Source organism: Anser brachyrhynchus (assembly GCF_964034855.1).
Source record: "Anser brachyrhynchus genome assembly, chromosome: 16".
In the NCBI taxonomy this organism is placed as follows: Eukaryota; Metazoa; Chordata; class Aves; order Anseriformes; family Anatidae; genus Anser; species Anser brachyrhynchus.
The window spans coordinates 1,823,816-1,842,729 of NC_137734.1; the positions used below are offsets into that span (position 1 = coordinate 1,823,816).

At 48.5% G+C, this 18,914-nt stretch overlaps 1 protein-coding gene across 6 annotated transcripts; it reads left to right on the forward strand.

The window, feature by feature from the left end:
• The first annotated feature begins 1,696 nt into the window (after positions 1 to 1,696).
• Positions 1,697 to 18,139, forward strand: TPD52L2 (TPD52 like 2). Of its 6 annotated transcripts, none has more exons than XM_080558785.1 (8): positions 1,697 to 1,859; positions 2,339 to 2,484; positions 3,602 to 3,750; positions 4,679 to 4,738; positions 6,250 to 6,309; positions 9,899 to 10,000; positions 16,053 to 16,101; positions 16,316 to 18,139. In XM_080558785.1, exons 1-8 carry the CDS (start codon positions 1,712 to 1,714, stop codon positions 16,409 to 16,411), a joined length of 810 nt encoding a protein of 269 aa, XP_080414911.1. In that variant the 5' UTR covers positions 1,697 to 1,711; the 3' UTR covers positions 16,412 to 18,139. The 6 variants fall into 6 exon arrangements, with proteins under 6 accessions (XP_080414911.1, XP_080414912.1, XP_080414913.1 ...); XM_080558786.1 differs by having other exon boundaries at positions 2,366 to 2,484; XM_080558787.1 differs by lacking the exon at positions 6,250 to 6,309.
• The last annotated feature ends 775 nt before the right edge of the window (positions 18,140 to 18,914 follow it).

Below are 18,914 nucleotides of genomic sequence, written 5' to 3' on the forward strand. Positions count from 1 at the left end.
CCGGTACCTGCCCGGCCCCGGCAGAGCCAGAACCGTTCCGAGCAGCAGCACCATCCTGGCACATGGAGGATATTTCTCCGCCCCAAATGCAGCACCAACCCACATCCGACCCAACGCACATCCAGGGGCTGAGAGAGGGAACGAGCGAGCGGGCGCTGGGATATGTTTAATTAAAACCCAGTGCTCGAAGGTGCGGCAAAATCGGCGGTGGGAGCAGCGGGCGTTCGGAGGGCGATCCTCCGCCTGCCGACGAGGCACACCCTGCTCGCTGGCAGCCCGGCGCTGCTGGACGCTGAATCGGGTTTTTGTGCCTGGCGGAGCTGTCGGAGGCCGCGGCGGCTCCCTGCGAGCCAGAACCTCCCAGCGCCTCCTGCTGCCTCCATCTCTCGGGGCCGGGGCTGCCGGGAGCCCAGGCCCTGCCTGCATTTCCCCTCGGGCTCAGCTCTCGGCTGCTCCCTGGCTTTCCACTGAGCCCAACCTTGTGCCAAGGGCCCGAACTTCAAAACAACCCCCGCCCCCGATAAAACCAATAATAAAAAGTCGAGCTCTTAAAATGCTCCCCGTCTTTTTCAAAAGGGAACATCCAGGACGGGCAGTGCGGCTGTGTGACCTCGGGAAGACGGGGCCCTCCTCCGGGGCGACGTGCGCAGCTCCTGGCAGGGTATTTCCAGCAGCTTTTATTTTTTCCAGCAGCTTTTTATTTTCTCGCGAGCCCCGGGCGCGGCCCCTCTGCTCGGTGCCCACCGAGCGCCGCTGGAAAACGGCTCTGAAAAATTAATGCACATTTCCCCATTTATATTCGCTTCCCTTTTCAGGCTCGTCTCGGGCAATGAAAATAGACCAGGTGGAAACGGCCCTGAAAATGAAAGTGGCTGGCAACGACGGTGTAACCGCGCCGCGGGGCTTTCAGCGGGACGGGTTGCACGTTCTCCATCAGCTGCCCAGGGCTTCCCCGGTGCCCTTGTGATGGCTGCCGAGCGCTTCCCAGAAACGTGGCAGGAGCCGGGGCGTCACAGCCGGGGGGGGTTTGGCCGAGGCTCAGCACCAGGGCTGAGAGCATCCCCTGGGAACCGCTGGGGCTGCCCGGAGATGGAGGAGAAGAGGCAGGAGGGTGTGAGGTGCCGTGAGGTGCCGTGAGGTGCTGTGAGGTGCCGTGAGGTGCCACGAGGTGCCGTGAGGTGCCGTGAGGTGCCATGAGGTGCCGTGAGGTGCCGTGAGGTGCCATGAGCTGCCGTGAGGTGCTGTGAGGTGCCGTGAGGTGCTGTGAGGTGCCGTGAGGTGCAATGAGGTGCCGCCGCCGGCTGCGGGGTGAGCTCCTCGGCCCTGCCATCGCCTCCTCGTCTCAGTGAGGGTGCGGGCAGCCAGTGGGTGCCCTGCTGCAGCCCCCGCGTTTGGGGAAGGGGCACCCGGAGCCGCTGCAGGACGCTGGGGAGCGAGACCATGGGGGAGGCCCAGGGGAGGCCGAGCCCTCCCCTTTTGGCCTCCCTGCAGCGGCTCTGGGCTTACCGGGGGCTGGCAATGATGGGAGCAGACAAAGAAGCCACCATGGGCTTGAGGGGGGGGCTCTGGGGGTAACTGGGGGGGGTGGCAGCCCTATGACGTCACCCCAACCCCATATGACGCAACCCCAGCCACATATGACGTCATATCAACGCCATGACGTCATCCAAACGCGTGAGGGAGGGCGGGGGGGGAAGGTGGCGCCGTTGCCATGGCGACGCGGCGGGTGACGCGCTCTCCCCGCGCCCCCCCGGAAGCGGGCGGGCGGCGCGGCGCTGAGCGCGTCACGGGGGCGGCGGCGGCGGCTGGACGGGGCCGGGGCCTGGGCCTGGGCGCCGCCATGGAGGGCGCGAGCCAGGGTAGGGGCGGCCGCGGCGGGACGGGGCCTGCGCTCGGGTCCCCCCGGGGCTAAACCCCTCGGCCTGGGTTGGGGGGGAAACGGGGAGAACCCCGGGAGAGTTCCGTGAGGGGAGAGGCGGCCGTGAGGCAGGCCCCGGTGCCGTGAGGGGGGTCCCCCCGGTGCCGTGAAGGGGTCCCCCGGGGCGTTTGGGGGTCACCCCCAGTGCCGTGAATGGGGTCCCCGGTGCCGTGAGGGGGTCCCCCCAGCCCCGTGAATGGGGGTTCCGGTGCCGTGAGGGGGGGTCCCCGGTGCCCTGAGGGGAGGGGTCCCGGTGCCCTGCCGGTTCTCCCCGCTGCCCCGGGCTGTCCGACAGCCGGCGCGGGGCCGGCCGGGCGCGGTTTCCCTTCCTCTTCCCGTCCTTGGCCTTCCCCGGGCGGGTTTGGGGGACGCGTCCTCGCTTGCCGCCCGCTCACCGTGTGTGCTTCTCGTCTGCGGCAGATATCAACCTTAACTCTCCCAACAAAGGTCTGCTGGCCGACGCCATGACCGACGTGCCCGTGGACGGCGCGGCCGCCGCCAGGACCGCGGCACCTGAGGGGCTGACGGCCGCCGAGGAAGAGGAGCTGAGAGCCGAGATCGCCAAGGTAGGGAGAGCCGCAGCCACGTCCTGCTGGGGGGGGGAAAGGGCAAGAACTTGGGGTGCCACAGGAGCGGGGCTCGGGGGTTTTATTTCGCTTCTTATGGCGGCGTTACCCGTGCGTCTCCCAGCGCTTTGTTAAAATCAGCAAAGCTGGCAGCCACTTCAAACAGTGTGTGATGTTGCACGCTTTTTCCCAGAACATCTTAATTTAGAGCTCTCAGGAAGTGCGGGGCCTTTGATGCAGTGAAATTCATCCAGACTTGTAGCTGTACTTGAAGCAAGAAAACACTTTAGGCAAGCGGTATGCAAATGAAACTCTCTTATGAAACCGAGACAATGGCATACTTAATGTGCTTTCTTCTTCTGTCTTTTCTCTTAAATATTTATTACACGTTACAGGCAGTTGTTTTTTGTGCCCATATGCTTTTGAAAAGCTGAGAGCTTGTAATGTAATGTCCCAAATCGTAGGCACTTTCCGAGTTTTAAAGGTCAGCTTATAATTTGTATCTGAAATATAGCTGAAGGTAATTTTGGTTGTTCTTATGTAGTCTGTTCTTCCATTTAAGAATCTCACGGTGGTTCCCTGATTCATATGTTCTAGCAAGGGAGGACTTCGCTGTTTTGCATGGTCATGCAGCTGCTGGTAAGCTGCAGTTAATTAAAAGTAGAAATGAACCCTCTCTGCCCTGAAACAACTCCAGAGTATTCTGAAAATCTTGTAAGAAATATCTCTGAGGGGAAAGCTCTTTGTTCTAATGGCAGCAGGGGAAGAGAATCATAAATTTGAAACCATAGTTAGCAAGTATTTGGCAACTGATCTTTTCTTTTAAATGGTATTTTCTGTTGAAATTATGATGCTGTTCTGTTAATCTTGCTACCATTAAGTCACCAGTTTGGCGGCTTCTATGGATGTTTTTCCAACTGAAGTCTGAGCCACAGGCCTGCTGCTCCAACACCATTCATGTTTAATCGAATTGTTTTGTGTGCACGTGAAGCTTCTACCAATTCTCTGTATTCACGTTGGTAAAACTGTAATAGTTTTGAGGGAGGTGGAAAGTCGACTTAATTTTCAAAATCTTATTAAATTGTGATATTGAGATCTGTGTCTATCTCTTTCTAAGGTTGAAGAAGAAATTGGTACTCTTAGACAAGTTCTGGCTGCTAAAGAGAGGCACTGTGGAGAGTTGAAGAGGAAGCTGGGTTTGACTCCCTTGGATGGGTTAAAGCAAAACCTGTCTAAAAGCTGGCACGATGTACAAGTCTCCAATGCGTAAGTGTTGCTTGTGATGCACGTTTCGCATTTAAATGTTGCTCTGTAGCAATTATTCCCCTGCAGCATGTTCCAGGGCTTCTCCAAGTGTCTGAAGGCTTTTGCTGTGATGAATATGTAAAGAGCATTTAAAAAACAAACAAAATTTAATTTCAATTATTAATTTATTTTAAAATATTAATTTAATTGATCTCGTGTCAGTGCAAATGGAACTTTAATATCTGTGATCTGGATAAATTGTTGCTGGGTGCTTTTTTGTATAACGTTAGAAACCTAGATCACCACTTAACAGTTTGGTTTGCGTACTTCTGCCCGTTTCTGTGAGGCATAGACTGCTGCTACCTCGTTCTGAACTCAAGCTCAAAGAGAAGTGCAAAAAGTGCTAAAGTTCACTGAGCTAACTTCCTGAGGTTAGGTGGCTTAAAAGTGTTACGGTGTGTTAGTTCAGAAATCTGGTTTCTGGGCCATATAGCTCGAATTTAAAAAGTCTGTGTATTCTAAGAAAAAAAAATCTGTATTACTGTGCCATCAATGCTGTATGCAGAGGCATCTCTGCCTAAAGAACGTTTGAAATCAGGCTGACTGCTCCTCAACAGGTACTAAAGGTACAGTCACAGTGCCAAAAGGAGAGGCAAAGGGGTAAGTTTAACCCTGCAGTTATGCCCAGGTATAAGGGGCCCTTCGTACCCCCAGGGATATCATTTGGTCTAAAAAGTCACGTGTAACTTAACTAGAATTTGGAGTTACTGACAGTGCTACTGCAGGGCAGATCTTTGAGCTGTTAATCTCTGTTTGTTCTTTTCTTCCTCGTCTTCCCTCCTACCCCCCCCCCCACTCGATTTCTGTTACTCCTTTGTAACTGAAATGCATCATTGTCTTCTAAAAATGAATATTAAAAGTTATATTCATTAACACTTTCTGTTTCTAGTTATGTGAAAACATCTGAGAAACTTGGAGAGTGGAATGACAAAGTGACACAGTCTGACTTGTGAGTGCCTCGGGCTCCTCAGCAACACCTTCTTGCTCCTTGCTGCGTTCCCCGATTTGTGCTGCTCCTTGTTCTCACAGGCGTCAGGGGTTGATAGGGAGCTGGAGGCGTGGTAAAGCTGCAGTCAGGACTGTTGGCAGCAGCATGCCTGACTTCCAGCTCTAAGCATCCCTCAGTTGCAGAGGAGATGAGTAAAAGTTACTGCTGTCATCTCTCTCTTAGTCCTGCCATTGCAGAAGAAAAATTCCAATCAGTTACCAGACCACACTTCATTAAAGAATGACGTGACAAATCAACCACAGTTTCAGTTTAGCTGATCACTGTTAGGTTAATTTATTGTAATCAGACGTCTTATTAGCAAACCTGTGTATTTGCTATGAAACTATTTCTCTTCTCGTCAGATGTGGAATCAGTTTGCTTACTGACTTTCTGTATGGCCACAGGGGAGAGAAGATGCTTGAAGGCATTAACCTGTAGCTGAAAATAGGGGCTGTGCAAATATAAATATGTATATATTAGCTTTTGCAAGCTGTAACGCCATGACTGGGGGGTTTGGTGCATGTGAACCTTTCTGCTGCAGTCAAACGCTAGAAAGCAGTGGGTTTTAGTCTGGCAGTACATACAAGCAGGTGACAAATGCAGCTGGCTATTTTTGACCCTAGAATATATTCTGTAGCGTATTAGACCTCTGTTTTCGTTAGACACGAATCGCTTTGATTCTTGTTTTTTAGCTGAACATAAGGGAGACCTTGAATGTTTTCTACACTGAAGATTCTCTCCCTTCGGCATGTTGTGTTTAAGGAGGTGGTTGTTTAGCTAAGCAGAAATGTGAGTTGGAAGTTTCCCATCAGTAGGCAAAGACAGTTCTGATCTAATTGGGGATAGTTTTATTTCTGGGGTGACAGGAACTGCCTGCAATATGCTACGTCCTCTGAACACTTCTACGTGTTGTCTGAGCTAGCAGACGCTTTGTAGTACTTCTATTTGTTCTGTACATGCAGTATTTATTCTCGCAACTCCCAAGATACTGTTTTAGGTGTAGGAAAGCATGATCTCTAAAGATGAGAAAATGAAGTGCAGTTTAGCAGTTTGTCAAGGTCACACTATATTGATAAAATACAGCTTTTGGTGCAGCAGTCAGATTTTTTGGCTCTCTGCTTAATTCACTGCTCTGTGCTTTTAGCTCTTAGTAGGTAGCTGCCATGCAGTATTTAGGAAGGGAAGAGAAGATCTGAAGTCTCTCAATTCCTGACACCTAAACTGCAGGCTTTCTTTGTGCAAAGTGTTTGAAGGTGCTTAAATAAGAAAGAAAGCAGAGCTTGGGTGTCTTCCTGCCTCTCAAACAGCAGCTCCCTTCCTTCTGGCTGTAACAGAGAAGGTGGAAAGGCATCGTCAGAGAAATAAAACCTAAGATACTGTAAGTGGAAAGAGACACTAATAATGTGGAAAGTGTCGAAAGAAGCATCCGTCATGAATCTTGGCACTGTATCTAACCTCCGTTGTGTTTGTAGATATCTTTCAGCCAGCAGCACACTGGAGGACTGGAATGAAAAATTAACTCAATCAGAAGCGTGAGTGTCTTAACCTTCAGCATTAACAAATGCTTTCATGACAGTCTGCTGCCTCTAATGTTCTGTGCCCCTGCTCGCAGTCCTCTGCTTCGCCTAGATCTATTTAAGCATTTCTTTTTTTCTAGCTTTCACTTTTTTAACCTGATAACTGTCTCTTCTGGGAGAGGGAGCTTTTCCTCAGGTCAGTATCTGAACGGTTTCACTGCGGTCCAAGTGATAATCTTCAGCCACCCGCCTGCTCTCAGAGGAGAACTGGCTGAAGCCACTGGGTACCCGAGAGCTGCATGCCAGGTTTCATAACTTCAGCTGACAAGCTGTGGAATAGACAGGCTGCTCTCTTCTTACCACTTAACGTGCTCTTTGGGGAGCAAGAGCCTTTCTTTTTGCTGTGGTACCTGATGAGAACAAATAGAGCTTTAGCGTCCAAGGCAGCTGTTCTGTCATTTTGGGGCTCCAAATGGATGCGAACAGCTTAAAGCTCACTGCTGTTGTACTCCATTTGCTGGCTGCAAAAGTCTCTTAGCCAGGTTTTTATTAAGTGTCTGGAATTAAGTTCGCATCTGGACTAAGTTATGGAAGCATATTATGAAAGTTGGCCTTTGTCCTTCTCGCTGCATGTTTTCCACAGCTCGTAGGGGAATCCTTTACAGTAATGCGGTGGGAGCAGATAGATCGTGTCGTTGATTTCTGAATTGATTTCAACCATGATGAGGTAGGTCTTGCGTAGGCCAGGTTTTCCTGTTCTCTGGAGTATGTATGAAATTGAGTCCTTCGAGCTGGCTTCTTGTCGTCAGTGTCTGCGTATAGGTCTTCTTCATAAGATGGGTGAAAGATGAGAGTAGATAAAAAGTAGGAGTATCGAAAAAAAAATCAGGTATGCAGGTTCGACTTGCTGTGTTCTGTGGATGTTTTCTAGATTAAGAAGATGTAAATTCTCACTATTTCACTTGCTAAGTAGAGTGACCTTTATGTTTATGCTTGCCAACGCTGGGACTGACTGCAGTGGTGGTTAATCAGAGTTCCTCCCTGGGTGTGCCTGCTAGAATAGAAGAATTCTCATTATATCTGTTTCCTTGTGCTTAACAAGCGCCAGAAGGATCTGGCGGAAACGTTCTTCTGTAGAGTGCTCAGGGCCTGGCTAGCTATGGCACGCTAGTTTTCCTGCTTGCTTTGGCACTAGGCAGAGTGACAATTCATGCTAACGAGGTAGGTGCCAATTAAAATGGAGAGGCGAGGGGGGTTAAGGGTACGATTCCGGCAGCACTTCAGAAAATGAGCAAAATTTCTGTTTCCATTGTCAGTAAATTTCATTTCCAGCAATTTCCAGCAATTCCATTGCTCAGTAAGTGCTAGGAGCCGAGTTCAAGAAAACTGAAGATAAGGTTTTAGTTGGTTGTTTTGGGCTTGTTATGCAAATGCCTCCTCTCTCCTGTTTTCTTGGAGCTTCTCTACATAATAGCTAAGAAGCACCCAGTTCGCTTTATGGCATTTTGGGGCTCTGCTGAATTTCCTAGTAGGTGCCGCTCCTCTCTCTCTCTTGCTCCAGTTTTGTTGTAACCAGGACGCAAGGTGACTTAGACGGTACGAGCAGGGACTGCTGGATCAGAGCGAGCGGAGGCTGGCATTAGTGGATAAAGAAGGATTTGAGGATGCAGGCCTGGCCCCTCCCTGGCAGGGTTTATGGGAGAGGGATGCAGCGAAGGGTTTGAGTACCGCAGGGCAGAGATCACTTCTGCAGCCACTTGCCTGTTCGTAAAGCAAGGTATTAATGACAGCTCATATTTATTACTCCCAGATTTGGATTATTCCAGTGTGCTTTACGCTGGCATTAAGGGAGGAAAGCGGGTGACTGTGAATTTATGGCGATGGTGAACCTAGCTGTGTTGCTTGCAGGAGAGTAGTTGTGGCTTCTGGGTCGGAGCTGGGTGTAGGTAAGTTGCACTGAAGGCTTGTAGAACCTGGTCCCTGCTTGTCACAGATGCAGCTCCACATCTGTGTCGATGGCAGTTCTGGGTTAACGAGCTTCTCATCTCAGCGGCGCTTTCCTGGCTCTGCCTCCTGTGCTGCAGTGGTGGAGGTGCGTGTGTACGTGTGGGAGCTGTGGATGCAGGACTAGACTGGCAAACCGATCTGGCTGCTATCTTTTTTTTTTTTTAAATTTATTTTTCATTCCAAGCTTCTATTTCAGCCGGATTGTTTCCCTGTTTAAATCACTGTCAGCATGCAGTTGTGCTGGCATCACGAAGGAGCACGCTGAGGCAAAAGGAGTAGCGCTTGAGTGCTAAATTTCAGTTGTTTGAAGAATATTGCTGTCACGTGGGGAAAAAACGGTTGGAAAGTCTCTTATCTCCTGAAGCTCAACTTCATAGCTCAGAGTGTTCAGGGCGTGCATGGTGGGATGGTGTCGTTTGATTCTGTAAACTGTTCCTCGTCGCTGCTCTGGTGCTCAGTGCTAAGCTGAGAGAGCTGAGTGCCAGGCAGAAGTGGAGTAAGCACAACACGTTTTAGTGAGCGCGAGGTCTTCGATGTCTCTGGTAGACAGCTGTGAATCCAGTCCCGTGAGAGGGCTCAGCACCAGGGGCGGATCGTGGTACTGGTAGCCTCGGGGGCTCAGAGGTGAGAACGGACTGTTAACGTTAGTCCAGGAGCTGGACTCCAGGATCCTTGTGGGTCCCTTCCAACTCGGGATATTCTACTCTGTTTATAAACGTCCTTCTAAATTTTACAGTTGAGCAAAAAAGTAAGCTTATATATTTGGAATACGAAAACTTGGCTTAAATTATTAGAATTGTTTTCCATCCCGAGTCTTTTTTACAGTTTGAAGAACGCCACAAATCTAGATGTTAATCACCAGCTGTGGAATAGCTTAGTTAAAGAAAACGGCTTGAAGAGTCTTTGTACCTAGAACTTTGGTTTCCGTCAAATGAGAAGGCTTCAAGTGTCTGTCTTTGCCAGCTCTTGCATAAACTCAGATGTAAGCAGCTGACAAATGCAAGCTGTCAGACCGACTTAAACACTGAAGTGGTTAATGGTAACTGATAGGAAACTTCTCTATCAATTTCATTCTAAACTGCATTGTAGAGGTGGTGCTGCTTCTTGTGCTTCTGTTTCTATGTAATGATGGTAGACTCGCTTCTTTCCTCCATACCCTAACGCTACAACAAACGCTATTAACTTCTTCAGGACTACAGGCGTGTAATGGAATAAATTCCTAAGCTTGTTTTCTCAAAGATTCCAAAAGAGATTCGTAGAGCAGGTGGGGTATAATGCTGTGGTATTAGAGCTTCCACATGGAAAATTGGCTTTTTTTTGGCAAATGTTTGTTAGATTTAAGAATGGATAGTAAAATAGTAAGAGAACCCAAGTGAGTGTATGGAAAGGTTAGTCCTGCACTTGCTGCCTTCTTAAAACTTCAAGTCTTTGATATATGCAAGACTGGAGGGGGCTCTTTCAGTGAGGTCAGTGCAGCTCACTAATCCTGCTTCTTTCCTTACTTTGGGTTCCTTTTTCAAAATGGGCGGATGCTTCTTGCTTTCAACCCTAACCCTATTAGTCCAGCTTATTGGTTGTTGTTTTTTTCCCCACTTAGTTATAAGAAGACCCAGGAAACCCTTTCCCAGGCAGGACAGAAGACTTCAGCAGCCCTTTCCAATGTAGGTTCTGTTATCAGCAGGAAACTTGGTGACATGAGGTAAGATTTCTGCTTTGTGCTGTGGTGCTTTGATCTCGGTTTCAAACGGTAACGAGACTTGAGACAATAACTAGGCTTTTTTCCATTTTTCTGCTCAGTTGGCAGCGCTTTGCAGCTGGTGGACTACCTTCAGTGTGACCTTGTCCATCGTAGTTCAGGACAGGTTAAACACTTGTTAAAGACTGGTGGATGGGTAAAACCCGTTCCAAGGCGTTGAATTCAGCTTAGCAGAACTGACAGAACATCCCTTCCCCCTTTTACCGTCACGGTTTCGCTGCAGCTTTTGCACCACATATAAGAAAGTAGAATTAAAGTTCACCGTTTCTGTTCACTATTGTGTTACAGAGGTGTGGTTTCTCAGTGTTATGGGTTAAGGTTAGAAGGAGGTCGTCATCGCTGTGCTCTCTTACACTTCAAAATGTGACAAAGTCTGGATGCTGCCTGTCATGCAATTCCAAGCCGCTGTGTGTCAGTTTTCCATGAAGGACAACGTGCCTTCTGAGCACAGTTACGTCATGTAGCTTGGAATCATCAATTGCTCAGATCGTGATAACATCAGAAATTTCTTCTTGTGTTGGTGATTATCTAGATTCCTTTAGATGGCAGCTGAAATAGTTGCAAGTTTAAACTTTTCTCAGTTGAAAAGTCGGGGGCTGGTTCCTCAGTTGCTGGCTGAGGTTCTTGCTCTGGGAGTTCTTCATCTGTACAGAGCTGAAGGTTAGCACTGGGATTTTCCTGATCTTTAGAAATGAAAGCTGAAGGTTGCTTCCCCATTAATGGTGGTGTGCAAGGTTTTCATGTGAAATACGTTGCCTACGCTTTTCTTGGAATTGGGAGCTAATTCTGAATAAACGAGCTATCTGGATTATTAAGGAAGTATCCTTAGAGCTTGTATTTAATATAACGTGCCAGATCCTGGATTGAATGGGTAGCTGTCATTCTTTGTAGGGAATTTCCTATTCCGCTGTGGCTGGGAGTACCCAAGTGGTAAGAACTTGTTGGCCTCTGATCACATAGTGCTGATTTATTCTAGATCCCTCCTCATCGAGTTATTTGCTGTGTTTCTGGAGGGTAGTCATTGGTGAGTGTTTTCAGTAGCTCACTTCTCTGAATTTGGCAGAGGACTAGTTGGCTTCCTACCCCTTCCAGTATTCAAGTCTTAATTTTTCTTTCCTGGAAACGACATTGTCTGTTGGAAGAAGAGACTTATGTGTAATCACTTGAGACACAGCAGACAGACACTGGCACAAGATGTGGTGGTAATAGATTTTCCTAAACTGATAATGTTGAAGTAAACGTGGTAAATCTCTAAATTCTGCAGTCTGCTCAGGCTGTTGTGACAAAGGGATGGGAGCTGTCCTCCTCAGACCGCGTGGGGACCTCCTGAACCAGCATCGCCACCAGAAGCAGCTGTTCTGACAGCCTTGGTCCTGCCCGTCCTCTCTTTGCTGGCAAAATCCATTTCTCCACGAGGCTACACAAATGTTTGTGCCATCCCAGGAGCACCCGATGGAGGGAGGGGATGCACGGCCAAGCGAAATTTGAACGGCTACTCCTGGTGGCAGAGCTGGCCCGACATAGTCCTGGTGCAAATGCTGGCTGTGGATGCTGGCCTGGCTGACTGCGTACATGTCAGACCTCTGCAGCAGTGGTATTGCTCAGCATTAATCACCAATTTAAAAGCCTGTATTTGTTCTTACAGATAATACCTTGGGGGTTATACCACAAAACAGAGGCAGCTTCTGTCTTATAAATTGAGGGAATCCCTGCCAAATTTATTTCAGAAGAATTCGCTTTGAATTTGTGGCCCTGTGTGGGGGAACGCAGTAATGATAATTATTTTTTTAAGAAAACTTTTAGTTTTTCTGTGCATATGTAAACAGAATTCTGTCTCCCGTGCTGCATTCAAGTCTTGATATTACAGATTCTGAATTAAGTTTAGCTTTGAGCATAAGCTTCTGCAGGGACCGTCCCATTTGCTACCCCTGCCAGGTGAAAGTGTAAATGGTGTTCTGATATGTGATCAGAGCTTACAAGGAGTGAATCTGGTTTATTGTCGTGATCACTTCCCTGAATGCATGGGGATGATCTCTGTCCTTAGAGAATCTCTGTTCCAGGCCTCAGAGCCTATGCTGCAACCTCAGTTACTGTACTTGCTTTTTCCTCTTACGCTCCAAATTCACTTGTAACGGAGGTTTATTTTCCAGCACTGGAAGTGTTGAGATAACAGAAGGGATTTCCTTGTTTAGTCAGCCTTCACCGGTTGATAAATGCAAGGAAGGCGTGATGAATGGGACAAACGCCTCGGACACACAGAGGGCGTAGTCGTAATTTCATCAGAAATGCTTGGACTGAAATGGTGTATAATACCAGTAACGTGTCCCTGGGTTAAATCTTCGGGGTTGCTGCATTTTGGTCGCAATCCACGGCTTCAACATTTAGGAGTGTTTTAAGGAGAGATTGTGAAGTTAATGCAATAACCGTACGCTAAGTGTATTAATGCTGTTACTCTATTAGGTTGCCATGAGGAGAGAAAATGTAGCTTAATTAATGGGTGGGATTTTTGCGAATCTTGGCCAATTAAGCTCTTACTGTTATCTCCACTTACAGTTAGAAAACAAGTTGGCTTGCAGACGTTCTGTTCCTGCATTTTACTGACCCCAGTAAACTGCAAATTGAAAGAGTTTTCTTTTTGGCAGATGACCGCTTGCTTTGTGGTTTTGTCTCTAGCCCAATACATTTTGTGTTGTCTGATGGAGTTTGCTGCTGCGTATCATACTACGAGCAAATTCATTATGAAATGCGAGCCTGAGCCCCGAAGGTGGCTGCAAACTCGCGGATTCATAGCGACTTTAAATCCTCATGACTGGAGGAGAAGGGTCGCTGCTAGGTCCAGGCCAAGGTGCTGAACGTGTCTGTCGGTGCTTGTGGTGTCGCATGCAGGGCAGCATGGTGCATGGGCATGTCTGTGTGCGTTCTTTAGCGAAAAGCAGTAGGAAGTTAATTTATTTCACAGGCAAAGACAGCGTTTCAAGGAGTCTGCCTTGCCAAAGAGCTGACTTGGATGCGTGGGGAAATGAAATCACAAAGTCTAACGTTGTTGCTCTGGCTCTAAGGAAAAGCCCTTGTGCTCCTTGCCAAGTACTTCAGATCCGACTTGCCATGACTGCTTCTCTGCTGCCAAGACAAAAATGGTGTCTAAGTGGAATAAAACACTGCTTCTGGTAGGAGAAGCCCTGTTAGAACGCCCTGGTAATCCCACTAGTGCAAGAAGGAAAGCTTGGGCTGGTATTTCCAACATTTCAGACCCCTGAAATGCACTGCAGAATTGGGTGCGGAAATTGGCAACCTGGTGGGGGATAATTTGCCTTGAAACTTAAAAAATGGGCAACCAGGTTGTTGGGTAGGCGTGACACCTTTTATACAGAGACTCTTATCTTTATTATGCTGAGGTATGTTTGCTCTGAGCGGTGACTTTGAGATCTGCACACTTGGCAAGATAACGCGCGGGCATTCATTGCAGGTTACTGTTACAGAAGTCCTCAAGCAGAAGGCCTGGCAGGGCTGTCCTCATGTCAGAGCTTGGGGGGAAGGAAATCTTTGTGCCAAATTAGCTAGCACTTGGTAAAAACCTCAGTTTAGGAAAACAAGCTCTAAAAAAAATTGACAGCAATGTGTAAGGGTGAGTAGGTGCTGGTGTGGTCCTCTGAAAAACCTCTTAGCTTGGGTTATTTGATTTAATGAAAAGCAATTGGTTTTTTTTTGCCTGCTTCTCTAATTTATTTTAAGAGGCTTCCTCATGGTTAGGTGACTTTACTGTCCCGTGATCCTATGACCGTGCTCAGCTGCCCTGCGCTTGCTGTTGGGATGTGCACAAGTGTCTGACTGTTGCTTCCCTTTTCTCTCTGCTGTCCGTGGCTGCTCGCAGGGCTCACCCCTTCTCGCATTCCTTTAGGTAAGATACTCTTCAAGGTTGCTCGAAGAGCAGATGTTTCTGTGCCAGGCCCTCGTAGGTGTTAAAGGGGAAGCTGATTAGTTAAGCCATGCCTCCATCTCCGGCACGGATTGGGAAACCTAGCTCAGTGCAGTGCCCAGGGATTCACTTCTGTATCACAGCTGCAATTGCAGCGCAGCTTGACGTACGATACAGCTGCAGCTAGAAGAGTCTTAACTGCAGAGCAGTGTGGCTCTGAGTACTTCTAACAGTTTGCCAAGCTCAAAGTACAAATTCAGCACACCTTCTGGGAGCACTCGCTGCATGCCTTTTGTGTCCTTGTCAGCCTTGTTCTGGGACTACTGCTTGGAGGAAACCTTTACCAGTAAAACTTACTCGTTTGTGTAACTCGATACAGACAAGCCAGTCGTGCGCGTTTTTTGTCCCCTGTAGTTGTCTCTGCTTCTTTTAAATGTCGTCCTTGATAACGGGTGAGATACCTCCTGTGTAGCTGAAAACCCTTTTCTAAATATCTCACTGAGGGGAGTGATTTCTGTGTGCTGACAGGAGCAAACCTGTCTGCACCCAGTTTTTAGGAAAGTTTTTAAATGAGATGTGTGGCTTGTTTTGTTTGCATTTTCCAAATAATAGCAGTTAAATAAATACTCATGTTTACAGTCCCATGACTGGAAAACTGGTTCTGGGCTGCGGCTTTTAAATAAGGGAAGAAATCTAGCTTTTATCACTGCAGTAGTCCGCAGCTGCCCGTGTATGGACAGTAAGCGCGTGGGACTAGGGGCGCGCTGCTCTTGCGTGGTGTCTGTTTAAAATTGCCACTTACCTTTTTCCTCCTCCTCCTGAATGCTTCCGAGTAGCAGTTACTCCATTCGCCACTCGATAAGTATGCCTGCGATGAGGTAACGTCACAGAGACCTGCTTCCTTGGGGGTGCGGTGGGAAAGTGTGGCTGACCGTCATCCATCGGGGCTTGGGTTCTGATTTGTGCAAGTGCTTTGCTCCGGCAGGGAGCGGTGGGGTAATTGAGTCCTGCAGTTTGAGCAATTTGGGGCTTTTTTTTTACCCAATCTCTCTTTATGGCCATTAGCACCTGTGTTGTTTTCAGGCTAAGTGCAGTGTTGCAACTGTACCAAAGTCTAATTGAAATTCGCAGCTTTCAGAGGTCCCTGGAGGGGAGGGATTACAGTCCTCCTCTGGCAATTTACAGCACAGCCGTTGCTCGTACCGAGAGGAATCCTAACTTGAACCTTCTGCCTCCAGCTTGGAAGCTAAGTGCCCTTCTCGGCGTGCCCTTGCGGTGCGTTAGATGGGGATCTTGTAGGAGAAACGGTTGCCAGAGCTGGACGAGGCCCACAGATGCCCCCTCTCTGCTCATCCTCACTCCAGATTGACAGAGATTATTTTGTGGGCGCGGGTATAAAGTGATTTTCTGCGCAGCGATAACCGAGATGAGGCTCGTTGTCGCCCAGCTCCTGGTGCTTAGGCAGCCTTGCCCAGGGAGAGCAGCCCCGTGCTTACAACTGACCTGGCTTTCTTTGCCACAAACACAAAGTCCTCTGACTAATTCATTACATCAGGGTTTTTATGGGCATTTCCTGACTTAAATGGCCATTGCTCTAGTAACAGAACTGCCCGTAGGTTCAGGGACATGGCCCTTCCCCTTCCTGCCAGCAGGATGCAGTATGGGAAACTGAAGCCTTGTTTTTAATCCTTTTTCATCTTTTATTTTCCATTATTTAAGAAAGCATGCTTTTAGTTGGAGGCCTTGTAAAGCTGAGGACTGGTTTCTTCTCTCCGTATCGTGCACTGATTCCCTAGTGAACTAGGACTTTTTTTCCTCAACTTTTCAGCTTGAGCAATTGAGCAATTGCACATGGTAGAAATGTTTTCCTTCAGAGTTTTTGTACGTGGTGTTTTGTCTGGTGTGCCTGAGATATTCATGCCAAAGGCCAGAGTGGTGAGGAGCTGCAAGTGCTCTGAGTGCTGCTGGCATTGCATGGGAATGACGAGGGAGACCAGTCACACGGTGTGGTTTGGTTCAGTTAAGAGCTAACTTGTCTTGATTTTTTTGTCTTTTTTTCTCTTCTTCCCATCCTTCAAGGAATTCCGCAACCTTCAAGTCATTTGAAGATAGAGTTGGGACCATAAAGGTAAGTGTCTGCTTTGTCTTGGAAACGCGCATTGTGAAGCCTTTAAGCAGAAACTTTGATTTCTGAGATGTTTTTCTTGTGGACTAGTATTTGGGCAAATGGCCTCTCAGATACGCAAAGTCTTCGCTACAGCAGGTGACCTTGACGAGGGAGAATTGCCTTGGTGTTCTCAGTGCTGCTTTCTTGTTATCCTAACTCGCTTCTCTCCTTTCAGTCCAGAGTGGTGGGCAGCAGGGAAAACAGCACTGATGGCCTCCACTCCCCCTCGGGAGCTGGAGAGAAGCCTCCACAAGACAACGCTCCTTTCTAGACCTGCGATGTGGCTTTGCACAGCTGTGCACAACTCCAAGAGCAAGCCTCCTCCCTCCCAAATCTTCACAACAGCAACGACATGCGAATCCATGAAGGGGCTGAGAACCAGTCTGGAGAGATCCATAATCCATTCATAGACACTGCTGCTGGATCTAAGTCAAATAAAGAGAATGCAAAGTTTTGTACACAAATAATATTTTACACTAAACTTTGTAGATGAATTGTATCACTGTGCTGTCCTTTTGGGAGAGCACGTAAGATGGAGTTTCCTTAAAGTAGCTCAGAAATGCCGCTGGCATAGAAAAAGCAGTTTTTCCCACGTCTGTCGTAACTGGGAGCAGAGAAATTGCCCTGAGCAGTGTGAGCTGGGCAGTTACAGGAGAAGCCGAGTGCATGGGCATTTTAGCTTCAGCTTCTGGCTGTGTTCTCTGTTCAGGGCATGCCATGTAGCAACTCAGCGGTCTCCCAGGCTTCTCCCGTTACTGTTTCCTCTGGCTCTCCTTGGAGAAATCTGTTAAAAGGGGTAAATAGTTACATGTTGGTTTTTTTTTTTCTGGGCTCCTAAAAGGGAAACTTCACTTAGCAGCTGCCTCGTTGTTACACTAATGCTCTAGCTTTAACAAAACTAAAATCTTTATTTTTAAATGCAACGAACTTTAAAGAAATAAAGCTTAAAAAAAAAAAAGCTTCGGCATCATATTAGGGAAATGCTCCCTTGGACTTTGAAACTGAATTGCAAGCCTTACATCACCTTATGCTTTACTCGTTCATGATTTTTTTCTATAGAGAGGACTGTAAGGGTTATAAAGCTGGATATTGAGCACTGGAGTTTTGCATCGTTCAGTAGTAGCAGCATGCTTATAAGCCAGTTCTTGTGTTAACTTTCAGTGGTGCACTCTGTTGCCTGAGTGTATAAAACTTGCTTCTCCCTTCTCAGCTTATGCCTTCGTTCTTGGAGGAAGAAATCCTGAAGGCTGCTAGCAGCAGGGCCAGGTTTAACGAGGACAAAGCTGTTGCTAGCGACAGGGACGCTGTGCTGGAGGGACTCTGCTCTGCTCTCTGTGGGCTCCTCCGTCTGGTACATCTGACTGGGACTGCGTGGGTTGTTCAGTTGAAAGCCCCGGCTGTAATCGTGGTGTACAAACCCGGCAGAGTCACAGAGCTCGACCAGTTCCCAAAGCGGATAGATGTTTTGCTCTTCCGATGTCCGATCTCATTGCTCAGGAGCTGAAACATTGTAAGTTTTCTTACAGAGGCCTGATCTTCTTCTAGGCAAGATGCCTCCAAATAAATACACCTGCAGTGAGTGTTTCTGTGCCTTAGAGGCCAAGTGGGACTTGCTCAGGTCTTTAGACTTGCCTGTGTACATATCTGGGTAGTTTTAGTAGTTTATCGCCCTGGAGGGACTGGACCATCTTTGACCCTTCTTTAGAGAAGCAAGTTTTGACACTTGTCTGCTGATTAATCTCCATTTCCCCCATCCCCACTCCCTTCCCTCTGCTGATCCGGGGACACACGATGAGGCAGTAGAAGGCAGATGCGCTAGGCAGTAGGTGGAGTGTAGCGTGTCATTTACCAGCTCTCCTCGTTTGACTAAAACTGGCCTCCGTGCGAGGAGCAGAGCCAGTGAAACGGGGACTGCTGGGGCGCGGGTCTTGAACTGTTTCTCTTTACAGATAAATACCGAGGAAACCTGTCAATAAAGCATTCCTTTAGGAGAAAACCGGGTGAATGTGTCTGACTCCTTCTGTCTCGTGGCACTGAACTCTGCTCCGAGGTGTGCGTTACGAGCGTGTCAGGCGAATCCCAGCCACCTGCAGTGGTCCCTCTGACTTGTTTGTGCATCGGTCACTGGGTGCTTTCTCATTAAGTGACACGTTAAGTAGTGTTTGTGGTCTGATTTTTTCCTTTTCAAGAAGCTGAGCGCCGGCTGGTTCCCGAAACGTAGCTGTGCTCAGCCAGGGGCAAGCCCGTGCGTTTCCTCCAGGCGATGTGTGTTGCTCCTTCGCCGCTGGTGCCGCAGGTGGACCCGACGTGCCTCGGGCTTCCTCGCGCCGCTTTCCTGAGCTTGGGGCGTGGGGCTGTAGTCAGTAACCTTGGCGCTCGGGGCTGAGGCTGGAGAAACTTCTAATGTGGAAAAGCAGCAGCTGCGGTGCTGGCTCAGATTTACAGCGCGATACCTCCGGGAATCAGCTTCTTGGAAGCTCTGGCAGTCACTACCGAGTGAAGCAGCGCCGTGGAGGGGAAGCAGCGAGTGGATGACTTGGGGTGGGAGCTGCTCTCGGGTTGAGAGGGGCAGCAGGACAGCAGAGCCGCTAGCTGCTCGTGGTGCTGTGCTTGCAGAGGGAGAGGTTGCTTGGCTAAGTCGGAACCGTCCGCTCGGTGGCGAGGGTTTTGTTTTTGTGGGGTTTGGGGTTTTGTTGGTTTGTTTTGATGTGTTTTTTTTTTTTCTTTTCCCACTTTTGTTTGTAAAACTCCATCTCTGCAAGTGGGTCTGAGGG

Bases quoted from the DNA above. Each gene is read 5' to 3' on its own strand.
- TPD52L2 (XM_080558785.1), top strand. From the start codon at position 1,712: ATGGCGACGCGGCGGGTGACGCGCTCTCCCCGCGCCCCCCCGGAAGCG. The intron at 3,751-4,678 runs GTAAGTGTTGCT...TTCTGTTTCTAG, and splicing joins GATGTACAAGTCTCCAATGC to TTATGTGAAAACATCTGAGA. The intron at 10,001-16,052 runs GTAAGATTTCTG...CCATCCTTCAAG, and splicing joins AGGAAACTTGGTGACATGAG to GAATTCCGCAACCTTCAAGT.